The sequence below is a fragment of the Astyanax mexicanus genome, chromosome 20 (genome assembly GCF_023375975.1).
Source record: "Astyanax mexicanus isolate ESR-SI-001 chromosome 20, AstMex3_surface, whole genome shotgun sequence".
In the NCBI taxonomy this organism is placed as follows: Eukaryota; Metazoa; Chordata; class Actinopteri; order Characiformes; family Acestrorhamphidae; genus Astyanax; species Astyanax mexicanus.
Genome location: NC_064427.1, coordinates 22,403,616 through 22,423,707, shown reverse-complemented (window position 1 = coordinate 22,423,707; position 20,092 = coordinate 22,403,616). Strand labels below are relative to the sequence as shown.

Sequence of the window (20,092 nt, the reverse complement as noted above, 5' to 3'; positions counted from 1 at the left end):
TCTCACCAACTCCACCACCCCCACCATCTCCACCACATCCACCACCTCCTCCACCTCCACACCAACCCCCCCACCTCTACACCAGCCCCCACCACCTCCACCACACCCACCACCTTATGTATCTTTTAGAGGGTTAATGTTTCACTCTGATGTGTAAGTAATGTGTAATTTATGGGTTTAATAATCCACTTTCTCACCTAGAGTTGCTAAAAAACTGCAAGAGTTCAAAGATTAAACCCATTCAACTAGTGCACACTCCTGAAAACCATTTGGAGGAGTGAAGAGTAAAGAGTGTAGAGTAAAGAGTAATAAGTACAGAGTAAGGAGTGAAGAGTAAAGAGTGTAGAGTAAAGAGTAATAAGTACAGAGTAAGGAGTGAAGAGTAAAGAGTGAGGAGTGAAGAATATAGAGCGAAAAGTAAAGAATAAAGAATGTAGGGTGAGGAGTAAAGAGTGAAGAGTAAAGAGTGTAGGGTGAAGAGTAAAGAGTGTAGAGTGTAGGGCGAGGAGTGAGAAGTAATGAGGGAGGAGTAAAGAATGTAGAGTATAGAGTGAGAAGTGAAGAGTGTAGAGAAAAACTTGTAGAGTATTGAGTGAGGAGTGAATAGTGTAAAGAGTGAAGAGTGTAGGCTGAGGAGTAAAGGGTGTAGAATGTAGGGCGAGGAATGTAGAGTAAAGAGTGTACAGGGTCTGAAATCACAGTGTAACTTTAGCGTATCTGCAGAAGATATAATGTATCTTCTCAAACACATTCCACAGCAATAACATCAATCAATGCTGAGAACTGAGTACTAAGAAACGTCTAGAACTGTAGCAGAATTTCTCAGAATTTCTCCCATCTCTATCAGCACTCACAGGGTCCGGACAAAGTGTCTTAATGATAAAACTCTGGTCTAGAAATGGAGAATCAAGCCCAAGATTCTGTTCTGCAGAATCAACTTGGTGACCCAGTTTACCTGCTTTAAGCTGAGTTTTTTTAGTTCTGGAGATCTTTCATGCTAAGGCCTAACATAATGTGGCCGTCAGGTTTAGGAAATAGAATGTCCTGAGTGAGGGTATTAGGTGAGGGTACTAGATAAAGGTACTGAGTTTAGGTATTGAGTGAGGGTACTAGGTGAGGGTACTGAGTGCAGGTATAAGTTGAAGGTAATGAATAAGGCCACTGAAGATAGGTACTATATGTGTTGTGAATGTTCTAAGTGAGGGTACTGAGTACAGGTACTGAGTGCAGGTACTATGTGAGGGTGCTGAGTACAGGTACTGAAGGAGGGTACTAGATGAGGGTACTGGGTAAAGGTACTGAGTGAGGGTACTAAGTTAGGGTACTGAGTACAGGTACTGAGTGAGGGTATTAGGTGAGGGTACTGAGTACAGGTACTGAGTGAGGGTATTAGGTGAGGGTACTGAGTACAGGTACTGAGGGAGGGTATTGGGTAAGGGTACTGGGTAAGGGTACTGTGAGGATACTGAGTAAGGTTACTGAGTGAGGGTACTAAGTACATGTACTAAGTGAGGGTTTTAGGTAAGGGTACTGGGTGAGGGTGCTGAGCGAGGATACTAAGTAAGGGTACAAGTTGAGGGTACTGTAAGGGTACTGGTTGAGGGTATTGGGTAAGGGTACTGGGTGAGGGTGCTGAGTAAGGGTACTGAGTGAGGGTACTAAGTACAGGTACTGAGTGAGGGTTTTAGGTAAGGGTACTGAGTGAAGGAACTGAGTGAAGGTACTGAGTACAGGTACTGAGTGAGGGCTGTTTATGGGGCGTGGCCCACACTCCTGAGGGAGTAATAAAGTTCGGCTGGCTGATCTTCGTTATCAGTTTGGTTAAAGTTTAAAGCGACTTTAACAAATCCAGCTGCGTCTATCTTCAATCTGTCACTTCAGAGCTGCTGCCCAAACCAGAACGTTCTGAAACCTGAACCACGGATTGAAACCAGCCAGGTAGGAGAACCCAATTTATTTTCACTGAAAGGAATGAGTGGGTTCTAGTTCTAGATACTGTAGAACTTAACATTTCATTTTAACACGGAGTTATTTCCTGGGTCTAATGTGTATTATTTAGTTCAGTTTCTATATGAATTATTCAGTATCCACTCAAAATCGTTTAGTATCTACTAGGGTTTAATTAGTATCTGCAATGGATTATTCAGTATCTATAAGAATATTATAGACTAGTAATATATACAGTATTTATATGTAAATAATCAGTAAGTGATTTGTACTGATCCATGGCTCCTCCACTATGAGTATATTACTGTTTCTAATAAAGTGGCCCCTGAGTGAAGTGTGTTTGGTGTGTGTGTGTAGGATGGTGCAGAAGTCGGTGGTGGTGGCGCTGCTGGTGCTGTTATTGGCCGCAGTGGGAACGTTTGTGGGAGTTTTCTTTGGGGTTCCGAGACCCACCACCCCTCCACCCGGCACGTACTCACTGGCAGCAGTGGCAGCAGACGCCGGAACATGCTCTGAGATTGGCAGGTCAGAACTAAGAAAGATAACATCATTATCCACACTAAATCATGTGATTAATCATGATTATCTGTGCTGAATAATGCGATTAATCACAGCTATCTACACTTAACCATAAGATAAATTGCATTCATCTGCACTAAATCTTGCAAATAATCATGATTATCTCCACTAAATCATGTGAATAATTGAGATTATTTACACTAAATCATGTGATTGATTGCAATAATCTATGTTGAATCGTGCAATTAATCATTATTATATGCCATAAAACATGCAATTAATCATGATTTACATGATTTACACTAAATCATGTGATTTATCTAGATTTTTGTACTATATCATGTGAATAATCAGGATAATCATAATTATGTATATATACTTAAACAGCATGAGGTGAGTGACTGTGATCATTTTAATAATTTATTAGCCTACATTACTGTATTAACATTTTAATAAGTGTAACAAGTGGGCCAGAGGTGTTGGGTGGTTCTGATCTGTGTGGGTTCTGCAGGGATGTTCTGCAGAAAGGTGGATCTGCTGTGGATGCAGCAATAGCAGGGCTGCTGTGTGCTGGGCTGATGAATGCCCACAGTGCGGGCATCGGAGGCGGGCTCTTCCTCACCATCTATAACGCCAAAACAGGTACACCCCCACTTCGACCCCTCCTCTGTGAATTAGTTAGCACTCCTGAGGTAAATGTATGATTAGAACAGCACTGCTGAGGTAATTGTATGCTTAGAATAGCACTGCTGAGGTGAATGTTTCATCTTGTTTGGTTTAGGTTTTGGCCAGAAATGTTTATTTGGGTTGACTCTTAGTTTAGACAGTAATCACCCTAAAGAGAAGCCAGATAGACCTAACCAGCCAAGAGAACCAGAATATTCCTCAAATCTCTGCAGTTCGGCCATATCTTGTTCCTAATAAACTGAAAGGCATGCAAATGAGCCTCCACTGTATAAAGATAAACAACTAAAATAAACACTCAGTAATGAAATTCTACCATCTACCATCCCTCTGAAGGTAAATATAATGTAAATATAATATAATATAAGTATATATATAGGACAAAAAGCTTTAACTCTGACTGTGAGTTTAACTCTGACTGTATGCTGACTGTGTGCTGCTTTGGTGTTTGTTTATCAGGTCGAGTTGAGACCATTGACGCTCGTGAGACCGCCCCTGCCAACGCCTCTAAAGACATGTTTGGAAACAATACAGATCTTTCACTTACAGGTACGAAAAATACTTCACTATCTGTAATTATTACAATACTTCATTACGACTAAACTGAAAAAGAAGAGAAAAAATACATTTTACCACATTTTACTGCTAGATTTGTCTTCTTGAGTGATTTTGAATTTCACAAATACTTATTTGAGTTATTGTGATACTGCACTCATACTTTCACTCTAGGACAGTTTCTCTTTATTTGATTGAGTTAGATTGTGATACATACTGTTTCTAATATATTAGAGGACCGTTTTATTGCAGTAACAGTATTTGAGTTAGAATGTGATGAAGTAATACTACTTTTACTCTAGTACCATTTCTGTTTTTTAATTAAGTTAGAGTACACTGTAAAAAACAAAACTTAAAATTGTTCGCCTTAATATGATTTTTAGTTAAGCTGAACAAAAAATATTCAATTGCACTGTAAACTACATCAAAGTAATTGGCTCAGGTAATTTTATTGTGTTACTTGTTAAAAATTGACCTGACTTGACATCCTGCACTGTCAAAATGTACAAATTGTAGATGAACCCTAGTTAAGGCTAGGCCAACTACTCTGCGCATGCTCATTTTGACTCCCTGGTTGAGAACGGGGCGGGATTTTCGATTTTTGCCGGAAATGGATTACGGCCATCTTGAAATGGACTTCGTCTGCGGCAAGCAGTCACTTCGGTGATCTTCAACTGAGATTTATCGTCCATAAGGTGAGTTTTTCGGTTGAAATAGTACATTTGTCATAATTGCATGCTTAAATTTGTACAATATACTCTTCTTTGGATATTTTAGCCAGGGTTTTAAGTTACCAGCCAACCAGCTAAGCTAACCTAGCCAGTTAGCTAGCTAGCTAAGTAACCGCTTGTTAAGCAACAAACGTTTTGCTAACGTTTACTCATACATTACACCGCTACGCGGTTACACCGGTGACCCATCGTTTTAACGCCCGTTAGCAAGCTAGCTAGCCCGTTAGCAAGCTAGCTAGCCCGTTAGCAAGCTAGCTAGCGAAATTAGACAAGGCCCATAGCCTGCAGGGGGAAAGCCTGGGCACCCGGCTGACTGACGGCACGGTAGTGCACAGTATTGTTGCAGCACTACAGTCCATGTATTCAGTGATTCAGTGGTAAGTAAATAGCTAAGTTAACTATGTTTAGAGCGAAGCTTACACTCTGTACATTTCCCCCTCATGTAGCTACGTTACTGGGTCTGTTTATTTGTGAGATGGTTTAAGAGTCGTAATATTATATTTGTTTAATTCTACTGTATAACGTTAAACATTAGTAAGATGCACCAAAATAAAGCCGACTACGGCGACCACATTTTGTTTGGTTTATCCTTCTGCCCGATGGACGTTTTAAACGTCCAAAATGACACCTTGTTTTCCCAGTTTAATTACTCAGGAATTCCTCCACACACCAGCATAAACCATATATGAATAGATAGGGCAGAACCTTCCGTTACTGAAAACAGCAGCAGCTTCATGATCCAGCCACCCCAGACTCTGATAAAGTTAATCCACTTAACCTCTTAATACGCCCTGGCCCGCCGGCGGGCCAGAAATTTATGAAATATAATATCTGGCTGTGTTTATGAATAGTTATGAACACTTATATGCTCAATATAGACAGCCAATATACAATTTTAAAGCTTAGAATCTCCGCTTTTCTGTTATCTAGCCTATTTAGCAGTATCTCCTTTCAGAAAATAAACATTTAGGGTGAAATGTGCCTAGTTTCATAAAGATATTACATTGCATATTTGCGTTTATCGTACGTCCATATTTGATCGAATACACCATTCGAACGGTCTGGCTCCTGTTACGGTTCCTGAATTAGAGTTGAAAGAGCGCGTCGCCCTGCGTGTGTACAGTTAAAAACTGTTTGTTTTCCGCTGCGGGGTTACATCAGGACACACACACACAACACCCACCAGCGAAGCTCTTACCTTCAAAACGCGTCCAAATTTAAGAGAATCCATCAATCCAGTCTCCTGTAATCCACAGTTATATCCTATCAGCACTTGGAATAATCTGATGCAGAAAAAAACTAATCTAAAATTTATCTCCTTATTAAAACCGTATTATTTGACGCTCCGCGAGCTTCCGCATAGAGCCAGACAGGGGAGAGCCTACTGTACATGCAGGTACGCAAATGAGGTCTGTCAGCCAATCAGGTGTCCGAGTTCTGCCAGCTGAAAGGGAGAGGGCGGGACCTGGCCGGCTACAGATTGTGTCTCTCAGAGAATTCCCACTGTGAGGAAATACTGCTATTAAAAACAAAGTGCTATAGGAGTTTGTACAAGAGTAGACCACACAAAAACCCAGAGTTTATTTCAAAATTAGTTATAAAAGTGGTAGTTTTTATTATTATAAAGTTTATATGTCTGAAAATAAGAAAATAAAATAGAAAATCTGAAAAGCGCCTGAAAATGTTCCGTTTTTTACTATATGTTCAACTGAATAATTAAAGTGTCTTAAATTAATTGTGTAAAGGCTTTTAAGTAATATTAATTCACAGAATTGACTGAATTATTTAATATTGGAATGAAAAGCCTTCAAATCTAAGTATGTTATTTCAGGTGGAAAATGGTAAAAATAGGCTTGGAGCTTAAGAGGTTAATAAATAGCCAAAATAAACAGGTGCTCCTTCAAAAATCAAGCCCTCTTTCTTTAATTTTAATCCCATTATAATCCTAGTAAAGTGATCCAAGTCTGTCTCTTTCTCTCTCCTCTGCCCTCTTGGTGATGTCACGTGAATGATTACCACCCACTGGCTGCATACCCAGTAGCAGGAAAGTTGATTGTGTCCCCCAGGACGTGCTTGTTGCATTGATGATAATGGTAAGTACTGTTGATGTACATGACTTCAGAATTCATCTTTAACTTGGCCTTTAATGTGTGTTGTTTAATATAATAGTACTATTACTTTGTGTGTTTAGTTTTATTTATATATATTTCTCCTAAATATTTTCATTTAGAGCATTTATTTGCAGAATGAAATATGAAATCTGTGATTTTAAAGTCAATTTTTTTTCACTAAATATTGGTTTTTGAACCCTTAACACATTAGTATTGTTGTTTTTAAATTAATATGAACTTCTTTGCATTGTTATTTTCATTATTTGAGGTCTGAAAGCACTGCATCGTTATTTGATGACAACATTCAAGTGTTTTTATAATAATGTTTTGTTTTCTTAATTATATCTAGGCTATTTATGTAACTTTCCTTATTTGAGGATTTTCCATGAAGTTAATTTTTTGGGTTTTTTGGTACAGTATTGGTTTCTTCTAAATATGTATGTTATGACTTTAAAAGAACTTTATTTTTTGACTGTCAATTTTGAATAGAAAAATAAGTAATATTACAGATATTTGTGTTATGTTGATATTTGTAATCTGCTATCTTGACATCCCTAATGTAGATTAAATTGTTACCTATTGATTGGGTCAGTTTTCCATCCAGTGATTAAGCCTAGTTTTAGACAGCATTTTCCATGTCATCAAGGAGTATTCCTTGTCAGGGAAACTGTCTGGGTTTATAAATTAAGGTACAAACTTGTAAAATCTCATTATTTAAATGTTTTTGTATTTGTGCTGGTTTTATGTTCTGCAGATTTGTGAAGAGTTCTTTCGTGTCACAACCTAGGATCTGTTGGGGACCTTTAGAGCAGCCTTGGATAAGTACTCTCCTCAACTGCTTAAACTGTACCGTGCAAGAAAGGGATCCTTCTGTCAAGACATGGACACCCTCTTTGAAAAGCTTGATGAAGAGGTACTCTTATCTGTTGTATGCTGTATTTGGTTTTGGATAGAATAATGGCAAACTAAAATAAATACCATGGATTATGTAGATGAAGTTAAATTAAATAGTGCCTAAAGGCTTAAAAATAGCTGTTCATGGTATGGTAGCACATTCAGTCACATTAGATAGATAGATGAGATAGCTAGATAGATACTTTATTGATCCCCGAGGGGAAATTAAAAATAATTTAGAGTGGGGAATTGTGAGTGGATTCTCCTGAGAGCATAGACCAATTCTTTCACTTATGTTTGTAAAAGTTTGTATAGCTGCTGCTTTTACACACCTGTGGACACAGAAGTTTTTGCTCACCTGTACAAATCATCAATCCCCGGTTCCAAACACTTATGGCAGTATAGTGTACATAGATGTGTTTCCCCACCATGTGAGGACTCCCACCCCCCTCTTTCTCTAAAACTGTATCTTGTTATCATTATTATTATTATTGTTAGACTGTTAGTCTTATGTTTTTGGGTGGTTATTCAACAACAGTATTTCTGCTTTTCTTCAGGTAACCGAACCAGAGGCTGAGCAGACCAAAGGTGTCAAGATGGGTGTCCTCACTGTTCTTGATGATGATGATGATGATGATGATGATGCACCTTCCTTGATGCCCACTGTCACAAGTATTGCCATTGTGCTGGAAGTGGCTATTGTTCTCACAGATGTACCAGACCTTCCTACTGCCTTTGCCTACCTTTTCGGCCTGCTCTATTCCTTGAACATGGAGTTTCCAAAAGAACACATGTATACTTTTGAAACTATTCAGCACATCTTCATGGAATTGACCCCTACTTGCTCTCAGCGTGTCAGGAGCTTACAAACCAAGCTCCTTCTCTAAATTAGAAACTGATCTTTTACATACACTTTGCTGGTTGGCCTAATCCGTCTGTCTGAAATGTCAAGACATTTTTGGCTTTACAGGTTGTAAAGGATTTTTTTTTTCTGCATTGGCCCCAATGTTCAGGGCTTTATCCAGTGGGTTTTCAACCTTTTTGTTTTATTCTTTACATTGCTGATATCCATTTGAATGGATTAAAGGAGCTACAAAAATGTTCTAAAGCCAAAGAGCTGTTTTCTTGCCAAGGGTTGGTTTAGTTGTTTCCTTTATGCCTTACATAAAGCATAGCTCACGGTTCTACAGCAGCAGTCTGCAGATGTTTTTTGAATGATTAGGTGCTGTATCTCCAAGAGATTTTTATAAGATTAAGGCAGAGTAATAGATCCATTTTTTATAGAGAAGGATGTGGCAGAAAGAGCTGGGCAGTGATGTGCTTAGAGTGTACAGAAATGGCACCCACTTTTTGCAAACAAGCACAACTTGTGTAGTGAATCTAAATCTTGCTATTGTGTTTGTTTTTTTTTTGTTTTTTTTTAATATATTTTATAAATGCTATACAGCAGCACTTTGTTCCTTGCATTGTTAAGTCAGGAGTTTTTATCAGCCTGCTTGGTGGACATTCTTGCAACTTGAAATTACTTGTTGCAGAAAGGGTTAATAAACATGTTAACTTAACAGTTTTGTCATTTGTCTTAAATAAGGACACCCAACTTTAGTTAGGTATTCTTAGTATCTAGAACTTTGTGTGTGTGTGAGAAGAACTTTTTAAAAAGTCTGAAACTCTTAGTATGTAAAACTGTTTTTTTTTATTGAAGTATAAATAAATGTGAAATTAGTAATTTAAACAAGAAATAATTAGTTGGTTTAACTTTTCTTAAAAACTTAAAATTTTGAGTTGAGATCTAAACTCAAAAATCGAGTGCAGTAAGTTGCCTTGAAATTTTGAGTTTTCTCAACTTTTTCGTATAAGTTGACTCAACTTTTTACAAATCTGGAACTCTCAGTATATAAAACTTAAAATTTGAAGTTAATATAAATGTGAAAAATGAATAATCTGAAAAAGAAATAATGAGCTGGGTCAACTTTTTAATAACCTGTGTTATTAAGTATGTAAAACTTAAAATTAGAATTTTATGTAAATGTGAAAAATTCATTATCTGAACAAGAAAAAATTTGTTGGCTCAACTTTCTTAAAAACTTAATATTTTGAGTTGAGTTCTAAACTCAAAAATCGAGTGCAGTAAGTTGCCTTGAAATTTTGAGTTTTCTCAACTTTTTTGTTTTTACAGTGTATGTACAGTACCGTTTCTGATATTTTAGAGTTATATTGCAGTAGCAGTAGTTCAGCTATAGTACAGTTTCAGCTGTTTGGTTGAGTTAGAATGTGATGAAGTAATACTACTTTTACTCTATTACCATTTCTGTTTTATAAATGAGTTAGACTGTGTACAGTACTGTTTCTGATATTTTAGAGTAGAGTTTTATTGCAGTAGCAGTAGTTTAGCTATAGTACAGTTTCAGCTGTTTCGTTGAGTTAGAATGTGATGAAGTAATACTACTTTTACTCTACCATTTCTGTTTTTTAATTGAGTTAGACTACGTACAGTACTGTGTCTGATATTTTAGAGTTATATTGCAGTAGCAGTAGTTAAGCTATAGTACAGTTACGGCTGCTTTAAAGAGCTGGATAATGATCTTTATGGGGTTTATGAGGGTCTTCACTGTGATAATGCAGGATTCCAATCAGAGTGACTCAGCAGGCCAGTTAAACTTTATACTGGGATGGAGGTAGCTGTTATGTGTATGGTACTGGGGGCTGAGGTTGAGGGGTCAATCTTATTATTAATTATTTATAGTCACTATCACAAATTTATAACTGGGTTGTACTGGTGTAAAGCTGGAAAATCAGCATACTGGTGCTCAAAACACAACATATACTGGTTTGGTGCTAATTTTGTGCTGGTTAATCCAGCAATGCAGTGTTCAAAACACAACGTACAGTAACCAACAACATTTCTGTTCATATTTTATTATAATTATCATGAGAAACACTATAGAAACAGAGCTTGGATATAATTTAGAGTAGTCACTATACAGCTTGTTTTCCATCCTGGAAAACTGACCTTGGCCATCATGCTGTAATTCAGTTTCAGCGTGTTAGCAATCTTCTCACATCCTCAGAGAGTTCTTTGCCATGAGGCAACACTTATCTCCAAAACAGCAACTTTACAGGAGAAAACCTTGTAAACTTTCAATAGTAGTCAATGTAAAAAGAGTTTATTTCAGGTCATTTTGAAGGGTTTCTATTGGTCTGTTCATCAATAAATTTTGGCACAGTGTAAGGTACAGTTTGTCTGTTCAAATTATGTAGTACACTAAAAATCGACAAAAATGGAGATTATTGTTTTTCATAGACAACGATGATATCCAGTGGCCCATATGAGAGAATTGAACCCAATACACTTATTTAACAGCCCTGTTCACCATTCTCACCTCAGATCTTCTAACTGTAATCAGTCACATGACACCAGAGGGCCTATGACACAATTGGGCACGGTTTGTACATGTTCACTGTGAGGTGAATTCACTTGTGTTGCAGATATTTAGACATAAATGTCTGTGTTTTTTATTTGTAGAGAACAATAAATCTATATATTTTTTATATTCAAATTTAATTTCTATAGAGTTTCCTATTAAAAGATAAAATACGATATTTAAAAAATGTGAGGATGGGCTCACTTCCAGGAAATAACATATACTGGTTTATACTGGTCTGATACTGTTGTGTGTAGGTGGTCTGGCCATCGCGGTTCCTGGGGAAATACGAGGTTATGAACTGGCTCATAAGCGCCACGGGAAGCTGCCCTGGAGAGAGCTGTTCCTGCCCAGTATAAAACTGGCACGCGACGGCTTTCCATTGGGCAAAGCACTGGCAGGGGCTATCTACAGCAACCGCAACATCATCCGCAATGACAAGACACTGTGGTAAGAACAACTTCAGTGACATCACAGCAGAACCACCTAACCCAAAAACCTACCAACCCAAACCCCTGCTTTAATACCCATGTCATTGATATTAGTAATGTTCTTTCAACACCTACCAGTTAAGCGTTTCTTCACTACTGACGGCTGAGGTCGGGTTCTAATGTTCTGTTTTGTAGTTCAGTGTTCTGTGATGAAAGCGGAGCTATCCTAAAGGAGAATAACACCATCAGGTTCACCAAACTGGCCGACACTTTCCAGGAGATTGCAGATAAAGGTCCCAGCGCGTTCTATGAGGGAACCATCGCAGAGAATCTGATCAAAGACATCAGGAACGCAAGTAAGGTTCCTTTCCTTTCTTTTGTTTTATAGTAGAACCAGAACCAAGACAAATATCAACAGTGAATGCAATTCTCAAAAATCCCTCTTAGAAATAATGCTAAACATGTTTTGAACAATTTGTGCTTTTTTAAAGAGTTTTATGTAATTGGTTAAATGTTTACTTTAGGCTCTAACAATTTGTACCCAATTGTGTCACTGTGCCTATATAGGGGTTAAATTTGGTGTTTTGGGTTAATTTCTCCCATACTGGTCACTGGATATTTAACATGCCACCTCATAGCATAGAACTCTCTGAGGATGTGAGAAACAGAATCATTGTTCTACATAGAAATGGCCTAGACTTTAAGAAGATTACTAACACCCTGAAACTGAGATACAGCATGATGGTCAAGTTCATACTGCAGTTTCTCAGGACGGAGCTTAATATCCAGAGGTTGACTGTAAAAAAACAGACGCATGAGTGCTGCCAGTATTGCTGAAGAGGTTGAAAAAGTGGAATGTCATCTTACAGACCGTACACCACACACTGCATCAACTCTTTCTGCATGGCACTGCCCTAGAAGGAAGCCTATTTTAAAGATGACGCACAAGACGAGCAGTCCAAGAACATGGGTTACTGGAACCATGTCCTGTGGTCTGACAACACGAAGATGGTAACAAAAACTTGTTGGCTCAGATGGTGTCCAGCATGTGCGGCAGCAACCAGGTGAGGAGTACCAAGACAACTACTACTTGTGTACAGTCAAGCATGGTGGCGGTAGCATCATGGTCTGGAGCTGTGTGAGTTGAATACCAACATCTACTGTGACATTCTGTAGCAGAGCTTTAGATCACACCCCTTCAGAAACTGGGTTGCATGACAGTTTTCCAACACAATAAGGACCCCAAACACAAACACACCTCCAAGATCATAACTGCCTTGCCGAGAAAGCTTAGGGTAAAGATGATGGACTGGTCATGTATGTCTCCAGACCTAAACCCAATTGAGTACCTGTGGGGCATCTTCAAGTAGAAGTTGGATTAGCACAAGGTGTTAACCACCGGTTCTGTGATGTCATCATGGAGAAGAGGAAGAGGATTCCAGTATCAACCTACGCAGCTCTAGTGAACATCATGTCCTAGAGAGTTATGGCAGGTTTTTTTTTTTAAGTCAATTTGGCCATTTTCACTTAGTAGTGTAATCTGTTCTATTGTCTGTGGTTTAGACATTACACACACACACACACACACACACATACAGACACATGTATCACATGCGTCTAGAGCTACTCAGAGATGGCCTGGGTTATTGTTTATAACATCTGTTATCTTATAATCACCCAACTTAGCTTAATCATTACCTCACACTTCTTCGCTGTGTGTGTATAATATGTGTGTGTGTGCAGGTGGGATAATAACTCTGGAGGATCTTCAGAGCTACACTCCTGTACTAAATGAAAGTCCTCTGCAGGCTTATGTGGGCGATTTCACCATGTACGCGCCCAACGCCCCATCCAGCGGCCCCATCCTCACCTTCATTCTCAACATCCTCAGCGGTACAACCTCATACGCTAAACGTCACACACTAAACCTCACACACTAAACCTCACACACTAAACCTCACAGCACCTTCACACATCAAACGTCACACACTAAACCTCATACGCTAAACCTCACAGCACCTTTAAATATCAAACCTCACACATTAAACCTCATACGTTAAACCTCATAGCACCTTCTCACATGAAACCTCACACCACCTTCACACATCAAACCTCACACACTAAACCTCATACGCTAAACCTCACAGCAGCTTTAAATATCAAACCTCACACACTAAACTTCACATGTTAAATCTCACAGCACCTTCACTCATCAAACCTCACACACTAAACCTCACGGGCTAAACCTCACAGCACCTTCACACATCAAACCTTACACACTAAACCCCACCCACTAAACCTCACACGCTAAACCCCACAGCACCTTCACCCATCAAACCTCACACACTAAACTTCACACACTAAACCTCATACCACCTTCACACATGAAACCTCACACCACCTTCACACATCAAACCTTCAAACACCAAACACACACTAAACCTCATACCACCTTCACACAATAAACCTCATACCACCTTCACACATGAAACCTCACACCACTTTCAAACACCAAACCTCAAACACTAAACCTCACACCACCTTCACACATCAAACCTCAAACACTAAACCTCACACCACCTTCACACATCAAACATCAAACACTAAACATCACACCTTTACACATTAAACCTTACACCATCTTCACACACCAAACCTCACACACTAAACCTCACACCACCTTCCCACACTAGACTTTAAACACTAAATAGTCACATACCCACACTCCACTATAAACACACGTGTGCTTGGAGCCAGCAGTGCTGCAGTAACACTGATTACTGGATTACAGACAGATTTCCTCTTCCTGGAAATTCTAACTGAATCTGTTACTGATTCATCCTGCTGGAAGTTACTGATCTTATCTAGAACCTCCTTAGTGTTCTTTATTCTCCCAGGCGAGTGTTGATGTAGGTCACACTTTCAGCTGATGAAGCTCATACTGAACAGCAGGTTCTGATCCGTTTGGGTTGAACATTATGGGGAATATCAGATCTTCAGTTTAGAGCACTGATGCACCATTCAGTACAGAATTTTACACCCTCCAGCAGCTTAACCAATAGTTAATTGATAATAACAGAGCAGCCACTTAGCAACACCATAACAAAACATTAAAAACCTACTGGAAATCACTTAGCAATAACATGGCCTCCACCAGGAATGCGTAGTAACAACCTACCATTACCATGGCCACCATTTAACAACATTATGGCAATACCACAGCAAACACTTTGAATTCCATGGCAACCACCTAGCACCACAATAGCAACCAACTGTGATACCATTGTGATCCACCCGAAACTGTGACAACCACCTCGAACACCACTGCAAAAAAACAAAAACAAAACATCGCAACACCATAGCAACCAGTTAACAATCACTTAACCACATTATAGCAATCACCTTGGATAACATATCTCACACCTATGTATCACAGCTAGTAACACCATGGTAACCACCAGGCAACTACTCAGTAGCGTGAGTTAACATTGATTTTGATTGGCTGTTGTTTGTCAGTTGAAAAAATACTCTACTGAGACTCTGGAAACCTTCTTGAACATACTCTGGAAACAACTCTGGAAATAGTCTTGAACACGTGAGACTATGGGGCACTAGCTCCAAATACTTAAATCAGTGTGTATTTGAGAGTGTGAGAGAGTGTGTATAGTGTGTGTATGTGAGCAGTAGTGGGATGAGACAGGCTCTAAACTCCACAGTGATGGGTAATTAGAGTTGGTCCGTTAGCGCTGTGCTAACTCTCCGCCCCCTCAGCTGCCCTCTGTTTCCCTCTGTGCCGCCGGACTCTAATTGGACCAAACTGAACTCAGAACTAACCGGCCCGTCAGAACCCCTTTTCCTCTGAGCTCCAGTGGCAGCATATTGGCTTCAGAGGCCTGACAGCTCAGATCCCTCTAAATCCACCAACCTGCACACCCGCCCGCCCACCACCCTGCCAGTCACTCAGCACCGCCGACCCACTGCTCACTAGAACCTTAACACCTCACACTGCTGGGAAAGAATCTGCTCATATTCCGAACTCTGTCCAATCCCAGTCCTCCACTGAAATGGGGGCGTGGTTATAAGTAGCCTTAGGTCCAGTAAGTCTGTAAATATGTCACTGCAGGGCTTTTTCATGCTCGGTATTCTATACTGTATTTAGTCCGGATAGTTTCGGTTTCACTTAGTTACAAGTTCAGAGAGTCACCTTTCCAGGTGTTGTGCCAAATCCTGCCTCCCTGCCAGAATGTGTCTCTATCCAGCAGAATGACTGTAACAGATTCTCCTCAGATTTCTTTTATTAGTGTTTATGAATAAGGGTTAATCTACAGTTACAGTAGATACAGAATCACCAGCACAAGCTCATTAATGGCCGTTTATTTGAACTTTTCCCCAATCAGAACTCTCAGCTAAGCTTGGGGGTGTGGCTAAGGTGTATATATAGCTTATTTTCCCTACGGTAAAGTGGTGTAATGAATGTTCTCCGTGGTGAGGAGTTCTGTGTTCTGATTGTTGTCGGTTCTGCTCGGTTCCCCCGCAGTCTCGGCGGCAGCTCATTATCCGCTCCGCCACTCTGATCCTCCCGCTCTGTGCCAACAGAGTTTAATCAGTGGCAGGCTGCGCACACTGCTTCCCCCAGCCGCCGCGACCCGGCACAGCCGACAGAACCCACAACGCCGGCTTACCATTACACACTGCCCAGTTCAACCATTAAACCATTACAGGAATGGTGGGGTGGTGGCTGGGGGGCCTCACTCTCTCACTCACTCTCTCTGTCACTGTGTCATTCAATCACTCTCTTTTACACTCTTACACTATACCACTCTCTCTCATAATTTCTCTCTCTCTTGCTCCCTGTCTCACTTTCTAAGTCTCTTTAACTAAATCACTTTCTCTCTCTCACTCTCTCACTCTCACTTTCTCATTCTATCACTCTCTCCTTCTTTGTCTATCACTCTCGTTTTCACTCTCTTTCACTCTATCACTTTGTCTCACTCTCTCGTTTTCTTACTCTATTATGCTCTCTCTCTCTCACTCACTCTCTCATTCTCACTTTCTTACTCTCATTTTCTCACTCTTTCATGCTCTCTCTCATTCTCTCTCTCTCTCTCTCACACTCTCACTCTCACTTTCTCACTATATTACTCTTTCTCTCAGTCTATCACTCTTTTTTATTACATCACTTTCTACCACCCAGTAGACCGTGTAGGTTAGGTGCGGGCTCTTTAACTGATATCATTGTGGTTCTGCAGGTTTCGGGTTCTCCTCAGACAGCGTCTCCAGCACTGAGAAGAAGATCCTCTCCACTCACCGCATTGTTGAGGCCTTCAAATTTGCATATGCAAAAAGAAGTGTGCTGGGAGATCCCAGCTTCCTCAACATCACTGAGGTACAGCTGCAAAATCCGTATGACCAGTTTATCTTATACCACAAAGCAGAACAGCATGTCAGTCCTGTCACTGTAAACCAGCATACTAACAGAAACTAGCATACTAGTTCGTAGTGACAGGTGGTTTCAGGTTTGGTCCAGAACATCATCTGTTCTCAGTGAAAAAAAACACACAGTTCTAGTCTTCAGGGGGAATCTGGAGAAATTATTTCTGATTGTTGGAAAATTGGTGGATGTTTTACCTCATATTTTCCCCTGTTATATTTCAGCCCACATTAAACTGTGTTTGTTCTGAAGGCCAGGTTCTGATCAGCGGTTCTGCACAGAGGTTGTGTCCTATTTTTTTGGCGCATTAGCTCTGCTGTAATCAGCTGCTTCCCTGTGTTCCTCTCCAGTTTATCCACAACATCACCTCAAAGAGCTTCGCCGAAGGCATCCGACACAAAATCACAGACGACTCCACGCAGCAGGAGAGTTACTACGAACCCGAGTTCTTCGTCCCTGATGATCACGGAACTTCACACATCTCCGTGCTGGCAGAGGATGGCAGCGCCGTGGCTGCAACCAGCACCATCAATCGTTAGTAAGATCAATACACCTCAAACATCAGTAAACACTATCAGTAAACACCAATACAAGTCTTGTTCGGTGTAATAGATGTAGCGTGATTGATGTAGCTCTGATTGGGCTGCTGGGTTTAATGATGTTCTCTGTGTTCCCTCAGTTTCGGCTCTAAGGTCATGTCCGCCTCTACGGGCATCATCCTCAACAACGAGATGGACGACTTCAGCTCTCCACTCATCACCAATAGCTTTGGTGTTCCTCCCTCACCCAACAACTTCATCAAACCCCGTGAGTGATGGTGGTGATGGAAGTAGTGAGATGGGGTTGGTGATGGTGGTGTTGGTAATGGTGTAGTTGGTGATAATGGTTGTGTTGGTTTGGGTGATGGTGTTGGTGATGGAGTTGGTGGTGGTGTGGGTGATGATATTGGTGGTGATGGTCATGGTGCATGGTGTTGGTGTTGGTGGTGTTGATGTGGGTGATGGTGTTGGTGATGGTGTTGATGATGGTAAGGGTGATGGTGATAGAGGTGATGGTGTTGGTGATTGTAAGAGTGATGGTAAGTATGATGGTGATGGTGGTGATTGTGATGGTGTTGGTGTGGGTGTTGATAGTGTGGGTAATGGTGTTGGTGTTGGGAATAGTGATGATGGTGTTGGTGGTGATGGTGGTGATGGTGATGTTGATCATTAAATACTGTGTGTGTTTTCTCGTAGATAAAAGGCCCATGTCGTCTATGTGTCCTGCTATCCTCTTTGATAAGAACCATAAGGTGAAGATGGTGGTCGGCGGCTCCGGCGGAACGAAGATTACCACATCAGTTGCTCAGGTAACCAGCAGTTAAACCACACCCACATTATCCATAACGAGTTACTGTAGCCTGTAATAATCACTGCAAGGTTAATCAATAAACCCGTTACTCCATGTTTAGGTGATCCTGAACTCTCTGTCCTTCAACTACGACCTGAAAAGATCAGTGGTGGAACCCAGAGTTCACAACCAGCTCAGCCCAAACATCACTCTGGTGGAGGCCGGCTTCGATCAGGTAAGAGAACACACACAAGGAAACAAGCAAACACACATACAGACAGAAACAGTGTGTGTGTAAGCTAGTGTGTAAGAGTGTGTGTGTGTGTATTAACCAGTGCTCGGTGTGACACGGTAAGTGTTTGTGTGTATGACTGCAGGCTGTGGCAGACGGTTTGGCCCAGAAGAACCACGTCATAGAGGTTCTGACGTCCACTGGCGCCGTGGTGCAGGCCATAGAGAGGCGGGGTATGTGGATCGAGGCAGTGTCTGACCCCCGAAAGGGAGGATACGCTGCAGGGTACTGATGAATCAGCATCTACCAGCAACACCACCCTTTTCTACACTTCCCCAACCGTGCCAGACCGGGCTGGACTGGACGTCCAACCAACCTAGACTGACTGAGGGACAGAACAGAACAAAGTCCTGACCTCTCTGACTCCTCCCCTTCCTCTCTCCACTGACTCAACCTCACCGCCCCTCTAAAGAGGAGCCAGCCAATCACGAGAGACATCTACATGTGTTTTTGTATGTTTTTTTGTGTGCTATATTTATAATTCTAAATAATAAACAGACCAATAATCAATAGGGGCACTCTGTTCACTGTTGTGCTGCAACCCCACTCTTCTCCAGATACAACACTGGAACGCCATAGCAACCATCTAAAAACTCACAACACAATCTATTTATAACCACCTGTAACACCATAGCAACACTTTAGCAACAAAACCAACAACAACAGCTTATCATCAACCAAGAGACACATTAGCCAACACCTTGCAATCCTACATCAGCAACTTTACATCCACTATAAATCATCTTAGCAACCATCTAGCAACACCTTGGTAACAACTTGAAAATTGGTAACACAAAGAAAATTAAAAAGCACCAAAAGTTGTTCTCAGTTCGGATCAGCTGATCCATGATTCGGTTGGTTTACAGTGTAAAACAATTTATTGGATATTTTTTTTTAAATTCAGATCAAGTACAGGAAATGGATTCAGATTATCATCACCTATTAAACAATAGAAGAAGTGATGTGCAGGAGCGTCACGCAGCAGTTTGGGTACAACAGATTACAGTGCTGGTGATTCTGTATCTACTGTAACTGTAGATTAACCCTTATTTATAAACACAAATATAAGTTACTTATTCTGCTGCAAAACGAACCTGCACTCGACAGACAGAAACACATTCTGCCAGGGAGACAGAATTTAGCACAACACCTGTAAAGGTAACCGGTTGAACATTCTACAAACCAATCAGTGTTGAGTTCGGAATGGGACGAGGCCGTTGTACAGAACGTTTGAAGCGTACAGAGATCCCGGTTCTGCGCTCTGTTGGAATCTGGTTCAGGCTGTGATCTAATTTTAGCTGCCGGGTGAGTTGAGGAAGATGAGTTGGGACGAGTTTGTTTTCTCTGTTTATATTTTTAGATCATCTTCAAAAGCTTTTTCATAAAGCTAAAGTGAAACCCCGTCCCTCCTCCTCCGCTCGTTCTCCACCTGACCTCCTTTCACACCTCAGATCCAGCTTCAGTCTGAGAACCTGCAGGAAGCTCTTCTGCAGCCGGAGCTGGAAGATTCCCCTAGAAACTCATCTGTCAGGATCTTCTCCAGACCGGCGTGTCCTCAATTCCACAGAGACTTCTTCAGCACTTCTGAGTCATGTTATTAAACTGGTTTAGTGCCAACATAATTACACAGTGCCAGGGAGACTGTTTCTTTATACCTGCAAAACATATTCCCACTGCTGCCAACTGCTGCCAACCACTGCCAAACGCTGCCAACTGCTGCCACTCCACCAAACATCTGGACCAGTC

General features: G+C 40.8%; 1 protein-coding gene across 2 annotated transcripts; it reads left to right on the top strand.

Moving 5' to 3' along the window:
* The first annotated feature begins 1,819 nt into the window (after positions 1-1,819).
* Positions 1,820-18,856, top strand: ggt1b (gamma-glutamyltransferase 1b). 2 transcript variants are annotated; one of them, XM_007254974.4, is made up of 13 exons: positions 1,822-1,938; positions 2,305-2,472; positions 2,978-3,108; positions 3,610-3,699; positions 11,121-11,313; positions 11,490-11,650; positions 13,038-13,187; positions 16,544-16,680; positions 17,076-17,263; positions 17,405-17,532; positions 17,961-18,073; positions 18,176-18,289; positions 18,432-18,856. In XM_007254974.4, exons 2-13 carry the CDS (start codon positions 2,306-2,308, stop codon positions 18,576-18,578), a joined length of 1,719 nt encoding a protein of 572 aa, XP_007255036.3. In that variant the 5' UTR covers positions 1,822-1,938; position 2,305; the 3' UTR covers positions 18,579-18,856. The 2 variants fall into 2 exon arrangements, with proteins under 2 accessions (XP_022536908.2, XP_007255036.3); XM_022681187.2 differs by lacking the exon at positions 13,038-13,187 and having other exon boundaries at positions 1,820-1,938.
* The last annotated feature ends 1,236 nt before the right edge of the window (positions 18,857-20,092 follow it).